The following is a 15,136-nucleotide window of genomic DNA, read 5'->3' as shown; positions in this document are numbered from 1 at the left end:
GGTATCTTGGAAACATTGTGCCAATGGGATACAAAAATTCACCCAACTTTTAATCAGTGTATACAGAGGTATTGCGGTCATAAATAGGCATCCTTAACTCTTCAACAAGAAATACAACTGTAACATAATGGCTCCTCTCAATGTTGTATACACAGAAGATCTTCTTTGCACAATTCCAAGGTCAGCCACCACAGAAAGGCAACTCTCCTCGAGCATACTTTAGATCATCCTAATGAAATTGGTACTCATTCAAGATCATGGGAAGAGATGGAGCAACATTCAGCTTGTCCACCCCATCACACATAGTACTATCGTGTACCTTTAAGATATAAAGAAAATTACAAATCTAGGATGATATCTGCTTGATCATAATGCTTGAGGTACCTTCTGTGTCTAATACACATAAGGGCCAAGAAATCCTCCATGTACTGCAGGATCAAAATAACTAAATTACTAATTCACATACTAGTATTAAACATCAAACATCCATAAACACCAGTCACAAATCCATTAGGATATTTCAAACATCTTACATGATGTTTCAAACATCTTACTTGATGTTTCAAACAATCGGTTTATAAATATCAACTTTCAGCTTCTCCTCACTGACTGCTTTGGAGGTTTCTTCCTTTCCAGTTTTATTTCTCTTTTTGTTCCTTTTTTTCCTTTAGTGTAAGGATCCTGAATAGCTCGGGGAAGAACCACAAGTATCTTTGATAGCTTTTGAACCAATTCATCCATTGTCTTATGCAAAGAGTTCAACCGACTTTGCATCTCATCCCTCCACTTTATTTGCTCCTTTTCCTTTTCCTAACAATCAGAGCATATGCAATGACAATGGATACTAGATGTACCCATACCAAAACAATATTTTATTTTATCATCCATATTTTCCATTGAAGCAGCTCCTCTGCCATCATTATAATTAGAACCCCCCCTGCCACTATTATAATTAAAGTGCATTCCACCATCACCATCATTGTCATCAACAGCTTCTCCTCCCATTTTACTATCTCCAACAATAGATTTTTCTGCTCTATCACCATATCCTCCAACATGGCTATCTCCAACTTGCGGGGTTTGCAAACTACCCTTCTCTATCTTAAGGGTACCACCCAAATGCCTTAAGAATGTCACTCCATCCAACTCTTTACTTAGGTTATCTATCATCATATCCTCTTTGTCAGATAAGATAACAAGATTTGGATGTAAGGCTTCATCTTTTCAGCCTTTGTAGGGTAAAAAAAAGGGTGTACCACCTGGATAGATAACAAAAAATATTATAAGCAAAAAATATTAGAGGCATGCTTGATGTTCGAACATCATGTGGATGTTTCAAACATTAAACATCTATCGGAATGAGCCTTATCGGATGATCTTTGATTTGAAATGGGTCAGGCCTGTCTTTTTTTACTTTTTCAAATAGCCATCTCTTCATCCTCGGCAATGTCCTCTTTTTTGGATAGTCTTTTGGCCGCAATTGAGGTATAGCTTCAAATGCCCAAGCCTACATTATGTGATAAAAAAGTAAATCGAAAATTATATAAATAATACTAAAATAGAAGTAATGAACAAGACTTATTTAGTTACCATGAAAGCCCAAGGAAATCCGTAGAGGTTATACGAGTTACCCTTATATTGTTAATGCTCTTTCATATCTTTCATAAGATAATCAAAAGTCAACCGAAAACTATTTCGGCCCCATGGATAATTGTAGAAAGCCTCTTCTGTGGAGTCCAATCTAATTGTAGTTTCGGACACACCACAGTTCAAATCCTTTGCCAATAAAATACAGTGGACAAACCAAATCAAGCATAATGCATACTTGTATTTTTGAATTTTTTTTGGATTCAGATTTGATCAACTCAAGTACTATTTTACCAGTCCCAGACCTTTTTATTTTGGCAATAAGTTTCCACAACTCTTCACTATCAAGAAATTACTTTTGAAGCTTCAAATTCGTGTAAGAATGTCCACAATTAAGTCAAGTCATTATGGTGAACTCACGAAGGCCGAAGCAAACTGGTAATTTTTTATAATCAAACCATAACTCCCGGGTCTTCTCAGACAATACTTTACGGAGTAGAAGGCCATACACTATAGATGCTTGAAATAGTGATCTCTCAGGCAAATCCAAAAAATGCCTGAAAGGACTACTCCTAAACTTGTTTTCGATGCCTTCATCCTTCAATAACTTTCGAAACTCACCCATACCTGCTAATCCTAGTGAGGATCTCACAGTGATCTTCTTGTTGAATGTCTTATTATCATCTAAAAATTTCTTGTATTTTAAGGGTGGAAGTTCCGATCGAAGCTTTAAGATTTCAACCTCGGAATTGTCAGACTCATCCTCAGGCATCTCATCCTGTACATGATTTAAAGGTGTTGATTAATCAAAGGCAGAAGAATAATTAGAAAGATCTCTTTACAGTCATGTTTAGTGAAATATCCTAGGAAATATTTCAAATATATAGACAGAAACGTTGAACATCTAGAGAGATGTTTGAAACATATTAAGCTTACCTCAACAGATTGAGAAGGTGCATTATCATTCTTTCTGCCGCTGCCTTTCTTCTTCTTCTTCTTCTTCTTCTTCTTCTTCTTCTTCTTATTATTATTATTATTATTATTATTCTTCTTCTTCTTTATCGCCCTTTTCTTCTCTTGAAGCTTTCTTCAGTATTTGCTACTGATGCTTCATCATCAATATCTATCTCCTTTTCTCTTTCATCAATTGTTGTCTCCTCTTTTGATTCTTCTTCATCAATATTTTTCTTTTCTTTTCTTACTTTCCTTGTTTTCTCGTCTTATTCCTTTTCTATTTCCTGTTCTTTTTCTTTTTCTATTTCTGTTTCTCTAGCATTCCCTCCTAGTACATTCTCTGTTTCCTCTTTATTTTCTTTCTCAATTTCCTCTTTATTCATTCTCTGTTTCCTCTTTATTTTCTTTCTCAATTTCCTCTTTATTTTCATTCTCTTTTTCTATTTCAGCTACAATTGATTGTTGTAGCTCATCCTCCTGAGATGTCTTAATTTTTTTGCTAGATTTTTTGGAAGGAGATTTATCTCTTCCTCTTCCACCTATCTTTGACACACGTCTCTTTGCCATTTTATTTGCACATACAAACAAGTAACAACCACCAATAAAATAAACAAATAATTTGTTCCTAACAAATAAAAAATAAAACTATAAATATTTAAGTATTCTTTGGTGAAACATCTCAGTGAGATATTTGAAGCCTCATATAAGATGTTTCAAACACATCTAAAGGTGTTGCATCGAATGGTCATACAAGATTGAGCTTAAGAGGTAAAATTAATTTCCTGCCATCTACAAATGCTAAGCAAGATATAGTAATTTAAGTTTCTAGCTAGTTAGATGGAGTTTGAAAGCAAGCTAGCAATGTTCATATTATAGTTCTCCAAGCTTCTTTATCTGTACGTCTCTATCAATATTTTTTTAATCGCTAAAATAATCAACCATCTCATTGTGATAATCAGGTATCTTTTGGTGAATATCTCATAGATTGTTAAACATCCTTACAGATGTTTCAAACATCTTATATGAAGCTTCAAACATCTTAATGAGATGTTTCAAATACTCAGCTCAAAATATCATTAACCAAACCTAGATAAATATTGCAATAACTTCACAACATATAACAACAACAATAACAACACGAATATTTAACAATATCTTAAGATGTTTCAAACACTCAACTGACAGATTTGAAACATCCAGGCAAAAAAGTATTCCATAAACCCAACTTAAATAGCATTGTAAAGAATAAAGTAAAGTGAGTAAGAATAATGGGATGTTCCATGACTTACAGAGCATATCCCAGAGCAAGCACATGCCTGCAAATTTGGTACAACATGAAAACAAAGAAAGCATAAATACACAATCACATATATGCAAAATAAGTACTTGAATACTTAGAATCATGCAACTATGTATAACTCGTAAAAACAATAATCAACACTAATTTGTAAAGCTAAAATCTTGTTCATTTTTGCCGTCTTACTTTACTACCTTCACAAGATTTTTTATCCCAATGTTTACCTCAATGTGAGTAACAATTAAAGATAATGTGTGGTTTTAAAGATACGTGATATATTCTAATACTAGCGATTAAACAAGTAATATTGAACTTAAGTGAGAAGAAATAATGAACCAAATCAATGTTGCTGAAACAGTAGGGGCCTCGAGTTTGTCTATCCAGGGACCTCGAGGTCAGCTAAAACCAAAAAGGTATGAATAATAAAGTAAAGGCAATAAAGCTGAAGAGTAATTGTTGAGCACGTTAAACAAGAAAAGAATAAAAATATTCTATTACTGCAAATAATCTGATGCTTACAAAATGATTGGGGTCTCCTTTATATAGGAGAGGAAAATTCCAATATAGTACCTTACTCATAAAGATAAAGAATCCTATTGGTTTAGGTGTACAACGTTCTAGTATGGACCTGTACTATTTTGTACAACCCTTATCCTATAATTAATGCCCATATCCACGTGTCCTTGAGAAATTCTCGCTCTTTCTTGATTGACTTCGAGATTATGCTATCCTCGATGCAGGCTGTGTCGGGCCTTTGATCAGCATCCTCGAGGTAGGTGTCCCTTAGCTGAATCTGCCCCCACACCTCGAGTCTTCCGGACTCGAGCCTATAGTCCAATTTATGACTCCAAAATCATGCTCCTCGATTTTTACCGTATACAGATAGTCCTGCATTTCTTAGAATGAAATGATATGAAACGATTCGGCCTCGATCTTCCCGAGCCCCTAGCGATGACATCATGCTCGCGACGTAGGCGTTTGCAGAGATCGAAGTGTCCTGTTGGTTCGTCTCCCCAAAAGCATTGAATATACTGCCGAGTCCATTTTCCCAAAAAGCGTTGATTGCGCCGTCGGTTACGTTATTGTCTCTCTATAAATAAGGGGTTACTCAGCTGAACAAACTATACTCATTCCTTCTTCATCAACTTTTAGCCCTTTCCCTTCTCTATCTCTTCCTCTAATCCCCTATCCTTATGGTTCAAATTTGTGACTACAAGGTCATATGACAGTGATTTTACCAGTTACGCCATGACAATGATTGTTATTGTTGGCTCGAGAGATAACGAGAGAGGGGCACCAAAATCTTCCCATATCAGAAGATATGCAAACTTTATACTGTTGCTCATCTCTCTTAACTTCAACCTGGCGTGGCACTTCGTTCCCTTTGCTTTCCGTGGAATGAGGTGGCACTATCATCTACTAACTTTTGCATCCCAAACCGTTACAATGTCTCAGAAAGTGGCTTTACAATAGTTGTGCCGACAAGACCCATACTCGCCAAGTTTTTCACCATGACACAATTTCCTCTTAAGATCGAGATGGAGTCTCCGAGGAGGAGGTTCTCGAAGATGTCACTCTCGAGGATATGCCCCCTAAAGTAGATTAGATTCTTGGCTTTTGTTTTTGCTTCTTTGTTTCTGTGTAAGGGCCTCTCATGGGTTTTGTAAACATTTTTTTGTCAATATATGAATTTATCCATTTTATCTTCAATTTGTGTGGAATTCCATTCTGCCTTTGTTTATGAAAAATCCGAGTGTATAACTCTAAAGATTAGTCCGAATACTGGACCCGGAACATAATAAACCCTTAGGTTTTAATCGACTAACACCTCTTAAGGTTCCTTGTTAATCCTCGAGCTGATCTTAGATTGATTCGATGCGAGCTCGAGACACTGGTCTCCTGAGTTCGAGTTGAGTGAGAACAAGGTCTTGAATTTGAAATAAATTTACCTCTTTTAGGCTTCGTAGATGGCCCCCGAGTGGGAATTTTCTCGAACTCGGGTAGCCCTTGGGCTTAATAATTGAATGAGTATTTGCTCGAACTCAAAATAAAGTTAGCCCTTAGGCTGCACAGGTAGTCCCCGAGTGAGAATTCTCTCAGGCTCGGGTAGCCCATGGGCTTAGTAATCGAGTGAGTATTTGCTCAAAATCGAAATGAAATTAGCCCTTAGGCTGCACAGGTAGTCCCCGAGTCAGAATTCTCTCGAGCTCGGGTAGCCCTTGGGCTTAGTAATCGAGTGAGTATTTTCCCGAACTCGACTTGTAGGATCTTCTTAATGATTTTCGACAAATTAATTTCCAATGCCTCGGTCATGATGCCAATATCATGACATAAGCGGTTGAAGTGACTGAAAAGTCACTTTTTGTACGATTTCCAAAACCATTAATTGAAGGCGGCTGATGGTCGGTCTTTTGGATTCCTTAGCATGCTTTATAAATAGAGAGATCCCACATCCTTACAAGTTTTATTCCCATATTTCTTTCAAAGTCTCATTTAACCCTTTCCAATTTCCTTAAACTCTCATTTATCTTAACATCATTTTTCATTTTCCTAGATCTATCGCATAGAGATGGCTAAAACTTCTAAATCTGTTCCTCAAAAGGAAAAAGCTTCATTATCTTCTCGATCGACCAAAGGTAAATCGGTAGTGCCTCCTAGCATCGAGGAGTGTATTCCCCCGCCATGTAAAATAACAGACGATTTTAAAATTGAGAGACCTGTCTCGACACCAGGCTGATGTGAGCCCATGTTTCGATCTATTTGCTTGGTGACCATGGCTGAGCTCGGAAGAGTGGGGAAGGAATGCAAATGGGACAATAAGAAAATAGTGATTCCTTCCTCTAAGGAGGATAACAGGAAAAACCAGGAGGCTGTGAATATGAGATCTTCTGGAGCGAAAGTAAACCATGAAGGGCATGACATCTTTCAAGGATGCCTCACAGGGCTTGAAGACGGCCCCGACCCAGATGCTCTCTTCATTTTTGAACAAGTAAGTTTTCTGTTTTATATGGTTGCGCTGTTGTTATAGCTGTTCTGAATGTTCTTTCCTCCCTCTTTATGAAGGCTTCGGTGCTCCATAAAAGGGAATTTTCCAAGTCCCGAGATGATATTGCTCGGTGCGAGACCGAGCTTAAGAAGACTTTGGAGGAGAGGGATGCTGTCAAAGTCGTATATGCTAAAAAAGAGTTGGAGATCCACAATCTTCGAGCTGAGTTGACGAGGGTGTGCCATGATCGAGCCAAGTATGTTAAGAAGGTAAGATAGTTCCCGAGAGTTTGTTACGTACTCGTTTTATTTTAGTGGCTGACATCGTTAATTTTGCAATATAGTCAGAAAGCTGATGTGGAGGCGCAGCTTCAGGAGGAGCTTAGGATAAAAGAAGACGATGCCCTGGGGTTGAGGTGAGGTATGGATGATCTCGCTTCTAAGAAGGAAACTCTAAAAGAGCAGTTAGCTTTGTTTGAACGCCAGCTTCGAGGCGCGAAGGAGGAGAGCCTAGCTCGGGGCCTTGAAATCGAGGAGCTTAAAATCAGATATGATTCTAAGCTGGCCAAGGCCAAATCTGATATTGCTGCAATTATGGCTTCGTATCGAGTCGACGCTGAGGCAGCTAATGCTCGGACAAGGGAGATCTCTTCTACGACAGAGGTTAAATTAGCAAATGCCCTCGACCATGCTAGACGACAATCCCGGAGGATGACCCTCTTGGAAATACATGCCCGCAACTTCGACCTTTCGACCGACATTAAAGCGGAGAAGGTTTTGGAAGAAGTGGCGGTCGCTCTACTTACTGATGAGGATAATTCAGCCAGTGCCTCTGAGGGTGAAAGAGATGGGGATGAAGCCACCAAGGATTGGGCTCTCCAAGACTCCTGAAGATGCAGCTACTAAGGGTGTGGTCTCAAAGTAGTTTTAGGTTACTTTATTTTATTTCCTTGTGTAAATATCATCTTTTGGAAATGCGAGAAGGACTTTTATCTTGTCTTTGGCTAGTGCTGGTTTTATCACGGCCTGTATTCAACATCGCCTTTATTTATGGAATACTTCATTTGAATGACCTGTTCGAGGATTGGTTCGGGGTATTACAAACCCTTAGATCTTTATAATAATTTTCGATCCAAGTTTAAATAAACTCGTTGTTGGCTCGGGATTTTTTGAACCTCGAGTCCGAATCGAAATGAAAGCGGAGTCCTTAAACTATAAGTTTTAGGCCCTTTAGCCTTTCGAGGTTAGCCCTTAGGCTCTTATTTATCGTCCCTTAGGCTCTTATATATTGGCCCTTAGGCTCTTAAGTTGGGCCGATTCGGCCTCTTAGAATGGCTATATAATTTTTCCTTCATTTTGGCTTAAAAGACTTAGTGGAAATTATGCCTTAGCACGTGTTTTTTGCACCTGTAGGTTTTTTCGAAGGTTCAACATATCAGAACCTTATTAGTGATTTTTTTGTGTAAACATAATCGAACACCTCTTGAGGTGTTTCCAAGGGCCGATGTTATCGAAACCCTTGGAATTTTCGAGGGCTGAATTTATCGAAGCCCTTTGTATTCTTTTGCTGAGGGTAGCCCAATTTAACCGGTTTTTACGAAGTTTTTGAATGCCTTTTAATTTATAGCTGAAGTCGGACGTCTCCGAGCCGCATTATTTGGCCGTAGACTTTTTATGACCGTAGTCTTTTATTTGGTCGTAGCCTTTATATGACCGTAGTCTTTAGTATGGTCGTAGCCTTTGGGTATGCCACTTGGACTTGTTCCCCGATAACTTTCCAAACTTGTTCGAGAAGTTTAACCCCGAGAATATTGGCCTTGGCCTTTGTTTCGAAGGGGTGTCTCTAAGGGGTCATATTAACTCGAATTTCGATGGTAGTCCCCGAGTACTCGGGGTGCTTCTATGTTTTAGCTTTTAAGCCGTTTCCCGTAGGATTGTAAGTGTAGAGCTTGTATGAGACAAAGTATTTTTGATGTAACCTGAATGTTTCTTCAAATAGTTGATACATGCGTACATGTTTAGCTACCGGGGCTCGACTATTCTATATGGACACGACTTGTTTGACCGTTTGGCCCATTACAAAGTTTTCCTATTGAGGCCCACTTAGGCGTGAAATATTTTTCTCAAAAATGTAATCTCTAAGGGTGATGCCCCCAATATTCGAGGTTGATTGAAAAGAAGCCTTGAATATTTGTTGGCCATTTCTCGGGTAGCAAATAGGTGTTGTCTCGTTAAAAACCTTGCCGGTAAAACCCATTTGGGACAAAATCTGAGCTAAGGAAAAAAAGAGAGCAAAGTATGCTCTATAACCTGCGGCCTTCGTGTAGGAAAGGGCGTTCTCGAAAGCACAAGCCTTTAAGAGCCTCCATTGTGCCGAGCTTGTAAGTTCCTTTACCAGTGACTCTGAGGTCTTGATGTCCGATCGTGATATCCCCGAGGTCCTTGGCCTGGTCGGGGATGTCTTCGGTGCCCTGATTTGACGTTGCGAAGGCCGAGAAGCTCAGTCACCCCAGATCCAAGGGAATGCCTTTCTGGAATGAGCTTCGTGTAGTGTTTCCCCAAAAAGTTGACTATTTCCTGCAAATGAATTAAAGTGGTCCTCTACGCATATGGACTTAACAGTCATATCATCAATATAAGTTTTTATTATTTTTACCTGTTTATCCATCGAGAGGAATCCCTGTTATATCGAAGCAATGTGATATGTATCGTTAACAAAAAACTAAATGAGTTTTTTCCTGAGAGCGGGGACTACTTCCCGTTCTCAGGTGTACCTTTCTTTTCTTCGCCTCCGATTACCTGTTATTCCGCTTCTGTCAAGGCTCGGAGCTATGACTTACTACTTTTCCACCTTCTTACCTTTGGAGGTTGATGTCTTCGAGGTCAAGGGTTCCGGTATTGGCACCACTTCCTCGATTGCGAACATCACTTTTGGAGTATACTGTTCTCCGTGGACTGTCTTCACTCCTTCTTCTGTAGGAAACTTCATCATCTGATGGAGAGTCGAAGGAACTGCCCTCATATTGTGTATCCACGGCCTCCAGAGGAGTGCGTTATACCTCATGTCACCTTCGATGACATGGAATCTGGTGTCTTGTATGGTCTCGGTTACGTTTATGGGCAAGATAATTTCTCCCTTCGTTGTTTCATTTGCCATGTTGAAGCCATTAAGCACCCCGAATGCAGGTACAATCCGATCTTGCAAACCGAGTTGTTTCATGACCCTCAATTTGATTATGTTCGCCGAGCTACCTGGATCTACTAAAACACGTTTAACCTGAATTTTATTCAAAATGATAGAGATTACCAGAGTGTCGTTGTGAGGCTGGGATACGTCTTCTGCTTCCTCGTCAAAAAATGATAGGGCATCCTCGGGCACATAACTCCAAGTCCATTTTTCCTTTGTGATGAACACTTTAGTGCATTTGAATGTAGGTCCCTGTGGGACGTCGGCTCCTCCGATGATCATGTGAATGACATGTTGGGGTTTTTCAGGCTCGTTCTTCCTATTTGTATCTCTTTCCCAGAAATGGTTTTTAGCCCGGTCACTAAGAAATTCATGAAGGTGCCCCTCATTGAATAGTCGAGCTACCTCCTCTCTAAGCTGTCTGTCATCATCGGTCTTATGCTCGTGAGTGCCATGGTACTTACACATTAAGTTGGGGTTTCTCTGAGAAGGATCAGTCTATATGGGCTTAGGCCATCTAATATCTTTAATTTTGCCAATGGTTGAGACTATATTTGAGGCGTCAACACTGAAGTTGTATTTTGATAACTTAGGGGCCTCCACTGGCCCCGAAAGCCTGTCGGACCCGATTTTGCCCATGAATCCCCGGAGCTTTGGCCTCGATCTATTCTTTGATCATTCCGAGGTGCATTGCACCTTGAAATGTTCCTTTTGTCTTCGACGTACGGTTGATATCTTTCCTTTTTGAATCTTGATCCCCGGTCTGTGTCCCTCGGGGGTTTGACTGCGAATCTTTTCGGGTGAACTGAGCCCGGGGGGACTTCCAACTAGTCATCCTCGACCCTAATTTTCAATTGATACCGATTGTGCATATCCGACCACATCACAGCTGGATACTCGATCAAGTTCTACTTTAGCTGTCGAGATACTATCGAGCTCCTTTCATCCAAACCTTGCATGAAGGCCTGAACCGCTCAGTCATCGGAGACCAGAGACCGGGGGTGATTCCATCCTTTACATTTGAAATCGGGACACGAACTCCTTTAGCATTTTGCTTTCCCTCTGCCTTATCTTGAATACGTCTGATTTTCTTTGTGGCCACCTTTATGGCCCCAACGTGTGCCTTTACGAAGGCATCCGCTTACATAGAAAATGAATTAATAGAGTTAGGAGCTAAGTTGTGATACTAGATCATATCTCCCTTTGATAATGTTTCCCTAAACTTATTTAACAATACCGATTCGATTTCGGCGTCGTTCAAGTCATTTCCTTTGATTCCACAAGTGTACAAAGTAATATGTTCGTTAAGGTCCATTGTCCCGTTGTACTTTTGTATATCGAGCATGCGAAACTTCTTGGGAATGGGCATTGGAGCCGCACTTGAGGGGAAAGGTTTTTGTATAAATTTTTTGGCATCTAGGCCCTTCAAAACTGGAGGTGCTCCCAGTATTTGGTCCACTCGGGAGTTGTAAGTTTCCACCTTTTTATCATTGTCTTCTATCCTTTTTTCTCCTGACTCGATTCTTTTAGTCAATTCCTCGAGCATTTTCATGATTGTGGGGTCAGTCCCCGTGCCGCTTTCATCAGGCCTTTCAAGCATAAGTTCGTACTGTGTGTTTACTGGTTCGACGGTGTTAGGAGTCCTATTATGACTTTGGAGTTAAGCAATGGCGACTTGCTGAGCTTGCAGCATCTCGAATATCACCTGGAGGCTGACTCCTCCTTCTTCCGGTCCTCGTGTCTCCTGGCCCCCAGCCTGGGCTTCCTGCATCAATTCCTTACGGGGTCTGTGCCTGCTTCTGTTTTTAGAGTGTTGTGGGAGTTGATATCAACTGGCTCCGCGTTAGGCACTCCCTTTGGGTTTATGGGTGGTACACCGAGCCCTATGCTGCTGTTTTCTCCAAGTTGTTCACTGTCATGAGCAGGTGCATTTTGTGTGCTAGACATATTTTGGCCTGAAATCAAAAAAAAATTGACAAGAAAAAGTGTGAAGAATAACGTGTGTTATCAGAAAACTAGCACTAAAATAATCACTCTTATCTTTAGCCCCACGGTGGGCACCAAACTGTTTACCTAGAAAAATGTGAGTAACAATTAAAGATAATTTGTGATTTTAAAGATACGTGATATATTCTAATACTAGTGATTAAACAAGTAATATTGAGCTTAAGTGACAAGAAATAATGAACCAAATCAATATTGCTGAAACAGTAGGGGCCTCGAGTTCGTCTATCCAGGGACCTCGAGGTCAGCTAAGACCAAAAAGGTATGAACAATAAAGTAAAGACAATAAAGCTGAAGAGTAATTGCTGAGCACGTTAAACAAGAAAAGAATAAAAATGTTCTATTGATGTGAATAATCTAATACTTACAAAATAATTGGGGTCCCCTTTATATAGGATGAGAAAACCCTAATATAGTACCTTGCTCATAAAGGTAAAAAATCCTATTGGTTCAGGTGTACAACGGTCCGGTACGGACCTGTACTATTTTGTACAACCCTTACCCTATAGTTAATGCCCATATCCACGTGTCCTTGAGAAATTCCCGCTATTTCTTGATTGACTTCGAGATTATGCTATCCTCGATGTAGGCCGTTTCAGGCCTTTGATCAGCGTCCTCAAGGTAGGTGTCCCTTAGCCGAATCTACCCCCACACCTCGAGTCTCTCAGACTTGAGCCTATAGCCCGATTTAAGACTCCAAAATCATGCTCCTCGATTTTGACCGTATATACCCAAGTTTCCTTTTTTCCCCAAACAACACTATAATGGAGAAAGTAAACGAACTTATTTCAATATCACAACAACTAATTTTATGGGCATGTGGAACAACCACATCAACAACTACAATTAAACAACATAAAAATATCAAATTTTCAGTCAAAAGTATCAACTACACAACAACTCTAGAATTTAGGCACAAAAACTACACAACAATAAGAAGATACAAAACACCCCAAAAAATTAATTCAGTATTGAAATAACAAGTTTAGGGTTTATCAATATGATAGAAGAAAAAAAACTTACCTTGATGATGAAATCTCGACTTCAAAGTAAATTTGAACGGAATGGAGCCGATTTTTGAAGCTCTATAGTACTCTTGAGTTTGGAGATTGAATTTGAGAGAAAAGTTAGAAAAGTTTGGGGGAAAATCGGGTGTTGTTTTGAAAAGAGAAGAAAGAGAAAATATGAAAAAGTTGGAAAATCGTGTATTAGAAGATGATTCTTTTTTAGTATTTTAAATTTGACCCCAAAGCTTTATTATTTCTAATTTGACCCAGATCACCCCTAATCCTTCTTAATTAGTCAATCTTTTGTTAATCAAAAAGGGTGTCCTAAATACTTACGCAATACTTGAGATATCTTTTTTAACACATTTTTCCTAGATGATAACTCTTAATAAATAATTTTGTGCTTAAACAAATATTTTTTCTGTTAAGATAAGTAAGATGTCCTTGGTTCTAAGAAAAAGAATAAATTAAATAGCATCAAGGAGGAACGACATAAATGAAATGGAAAACAGTTGAGAGTTTGTTCAAGATATTATGGGAAGTTGGTCAAACCAAGTATACTTATCAGCTGAAAAATCTTATGTTAAAATTAATTAACTTCTAATTTTTGATTAGTTTGCGTTATAAACACTATTGATGTTTACAAAATAAAACAAGCAAGCTGAAAAATGCTTATAATTGATTTGACCAACGTGTTTTATAGTTGTTCCAGTTATTATTCTTCATAAAAGAAAAACAAAGAAAAGAAAATGCAACAGGGGAAGAGCGGGAGTAGTTAATACGTCGGGTCATCGTTGTGTGAAAAGTGAAATGGCAGAGAGAGAAGCTCTCCCTTCTCTCTAACTCCCCTTCTTCTTAGCACTCCTCTTCCGATCCATGTCCCAACACACCATAGACCCTACCTTAATGGACACATCTATACCTCCAAAAACCCCTGACCTAGTAATTGAGGTTAGATCTCTGGTTGATGAGAGGCTACCCTCTTTTAGGGATAAACTCTTATCCCCAGACCTAATAAGCTTCTTGCATGATCAACAAGTTTCCTCCTTTCCCATAACAAATGATTGCCATGAGGACACGCCGAAGGCTCCATACCAGGAAGATCCACCAAACAGTGATCAAGCCATTATTCTATCATCAGAGGAAATGCAACGACTTTATGAACCATGAAAATACTCGGTTATTATCAAGTTATTTGGTAAGCGTATCCTTCATCAATATCTCAAAAAGAAGCTCCATGAGCAATGGAAACCTACAAAATAATTTTCCCTCATCGATTTGGGTAATGATTTTTATATAGTTAAATTCTCTCAAGAAGTCAATATGGTCAAAGCTCTTCACCAGGGACCATGGTTCATCAATGGCCATTATTTGTCTGTTAAGAAATGGGTTCCTAATTTCGTAACTTCTAATGAAAAACTACACATCTCAGCTATTTGGTTAAGAGTACTCCTAACTCTCTACGGAGTTTTATGATAGTGTCATGCTCTCAAGGATTGGTAATAAAATTGGCAAGCTCTTAAAAGTAGACGCTTGCACATCCGCTATTTTAAAGTGTAGATACACTAGGTTATGTATTGAGCTTCCTCTAGAACATCCAGTCCGACCCTTCATCTATATAGGTTCTCACAAACAACCTATCCATTATGAAGGAGAAAATTTTCTTTGCAAAGGTTGTGGTAGACTTGGCCACATTAAGCCTAACTGTGGCTACGTCTGTAGAGATCCTACCCCAACTAACACTACTTCTCCCAGATCCACTGATTACCCCTCAAACCATATTGAGGAGGAGCAATGGAAGGTAGTTTTCTTCTCCAAACAAAAAAATCATCACATTAAAGGCAATCTTCATCCAAAAGCCTCCACAAAGAAAGCTGATTATAAGGAGGGTGGGGGTATCAAGGCGAAATTTTTTTATGCCAATACGGGAAAATATATTAACACTCAAAAGTTTATCTACAAAGAAAAAATTTCTTCTGCCACAAACCCCAATTCTATTACTCAAAACTTTAATTTGGATACTGTTAATAAGTTTGATATTTTAGACACGTCGGATGATAATCAACTGACACAAATCTATACTAAGATAAACAATAGTATAAGTCAAAAGAGATA

The 15,136-nt window shown here is 39.0% G+C and overlaps 2 protein-coding genes across 2 annotated transcripts; both read right to left on the bottom strand.

Annotated features, from left to right (window-relative positions):
* Positions 1 to 591: 591 nt before the first annotated feature.
* Positions 592 to 5,254, bottom strand: LOC138878094 (uncharacterized). Its single transcript, XM_070157751.1, has 6 exons — positions 5,175 to 5,254; positions 3,831 to 3,857; positions 2,524 to 2,674; positions 2,215 to 2,365; positions 991 to 1,163; positions 592 to 810 (listed from the first exon to the last, which is right to left on the bottom strand). The coding sequence occupies exons 1-6, from the start codon at positions 5,252 to 5,254 to the stop codon at positions 592 to 594; spliced, it is 801 nt and encodes a 266-aa protein (XP_070013852.1).
* Positions 5,255 to 9,662: 4,408 nt separating this feature from the next.
* LOC138878093 (uncharacterized) lies at positions 9,663 to 10,478 on the bottom strand. Its single transcript, XM_070157750.1, has one exon. The coding sequence runs from the start codon at positions 10,476 to 10,478 to the stop codon at positions 9,663 to 9,665; it is 816 nt and encodes a 271-aa protein (XP_070013851.1).
* Positions 10,479 to 15,136: the final 4,658 nt, after the last annotated feature.

Source organism: Nicotiana sylvestris, chromosome 9 (assembly GCF_000393655.2).
Source record: "Nicotiana sylvestris chromosome 9, ASM39365v2, whole genome shotgun sequence".
Lineage (NCBI taxonomy): Eukaryota > Viridiplantae > Streptophyta > Magnoliopsida > Solanales > Solanaceae > Nicotiana > Nicotiana sylvestris.
This window is presented reverse-complemented; position numbering and strand designations above follow the sequence as displayed.

Coding starts and splice junctions, on each gene's coding strand:
- LOC138878094 (XM_070157751.1), bottom strand. CDS start 5,254: ATGATAGTGCCACCTCATTCCACGGAAAGCAAAGGGAACGAAGTGCCA. Junction 2,675..3,830: donor CTTGCTCTGGGATATGCTCT/GTAAGTCATGGA, acceptor CAAATACTGAAG/AAAGCTTCAAGAGAAGAAAA. Junction 811..990: donor GTAAAATGGGAGGAGAAGCT/GTTGATGACAAT, acceptor TCTGATTGTTAG/GAAAAGGAAAAGGAGCAAAT.
- LOC138878093 (XM_070157750.1), bottom strand. CDS start 10,478: ATGTGTAAGTACCATGGCACTCACGAGCATAAGACCGATGATGACAGA.